Raw genomic sequence first — 214 nt, 5'->3', positions numbered from 1 at the left:
CGTGTTTCTTGATGGCCTCCGGGGCGGGGAGCAGCTTGGGCCTGGGCTTCAGCTCCATGCGGGCCAGCGCCGCTGCTGCCGCCATCTGCGCCTCATCAGTCGGGGCCTGACGAGGCTTCGGTGCCGCTTCTGCCTTCGGCTTCTCCCTGTGGCCCCTGAGCAGAACGGAGCAGCAGAGCTCGGGAGGGCTCGGGCACCGTGACCCCACTCGTGC

The 214-nt window shown here is 69.6% G+C and overlaps 1 protein-coding gene across 1 annotated transcript in view; it reads right to left on the bottom strand.

Annotated features, from left to right (window-relative positions):
- Positions 1-142, bottom strand: part of UBXN6 (UBX domain protein 6) — a 4,374-nt gene extending 4,232 nt beyond the window's left edge. The window contains exon 1 of the mRNA XM_010286575.1: positions 3-142. Coding sequence (XP_010284877.1) covers positions 3-85 — 83 coding nt within the window. The 5' untranslated portion in view covers positions 86-142. The remainder of the gene's footprint in view (positions 1-2) is intronic.
- Positions 143-214: the final 72 nt, after the last annotated feature.

The sequence above is a fragment of the Phaethon lepturus genome, unplaced genomic scaffold, assembly GCF_000687285.1.
Source record: "Phaethon lepturus isolate BGI_N335 unplaced genomic scaffold, ASM68728v1 scaffold39124, whole genome shotgun sequence".
In the NCBI taxonomy this organism is placed as follows: domain Eukaryota; kingdom Metazoa; phylum Chordata; class Aves; order Phaethontiformes; family Phaethontidae; genus Phaethon; species Phaethon lepturus.
This window is presented reverse-complemented; position numbering and strand designations above follow the sequence as displayed.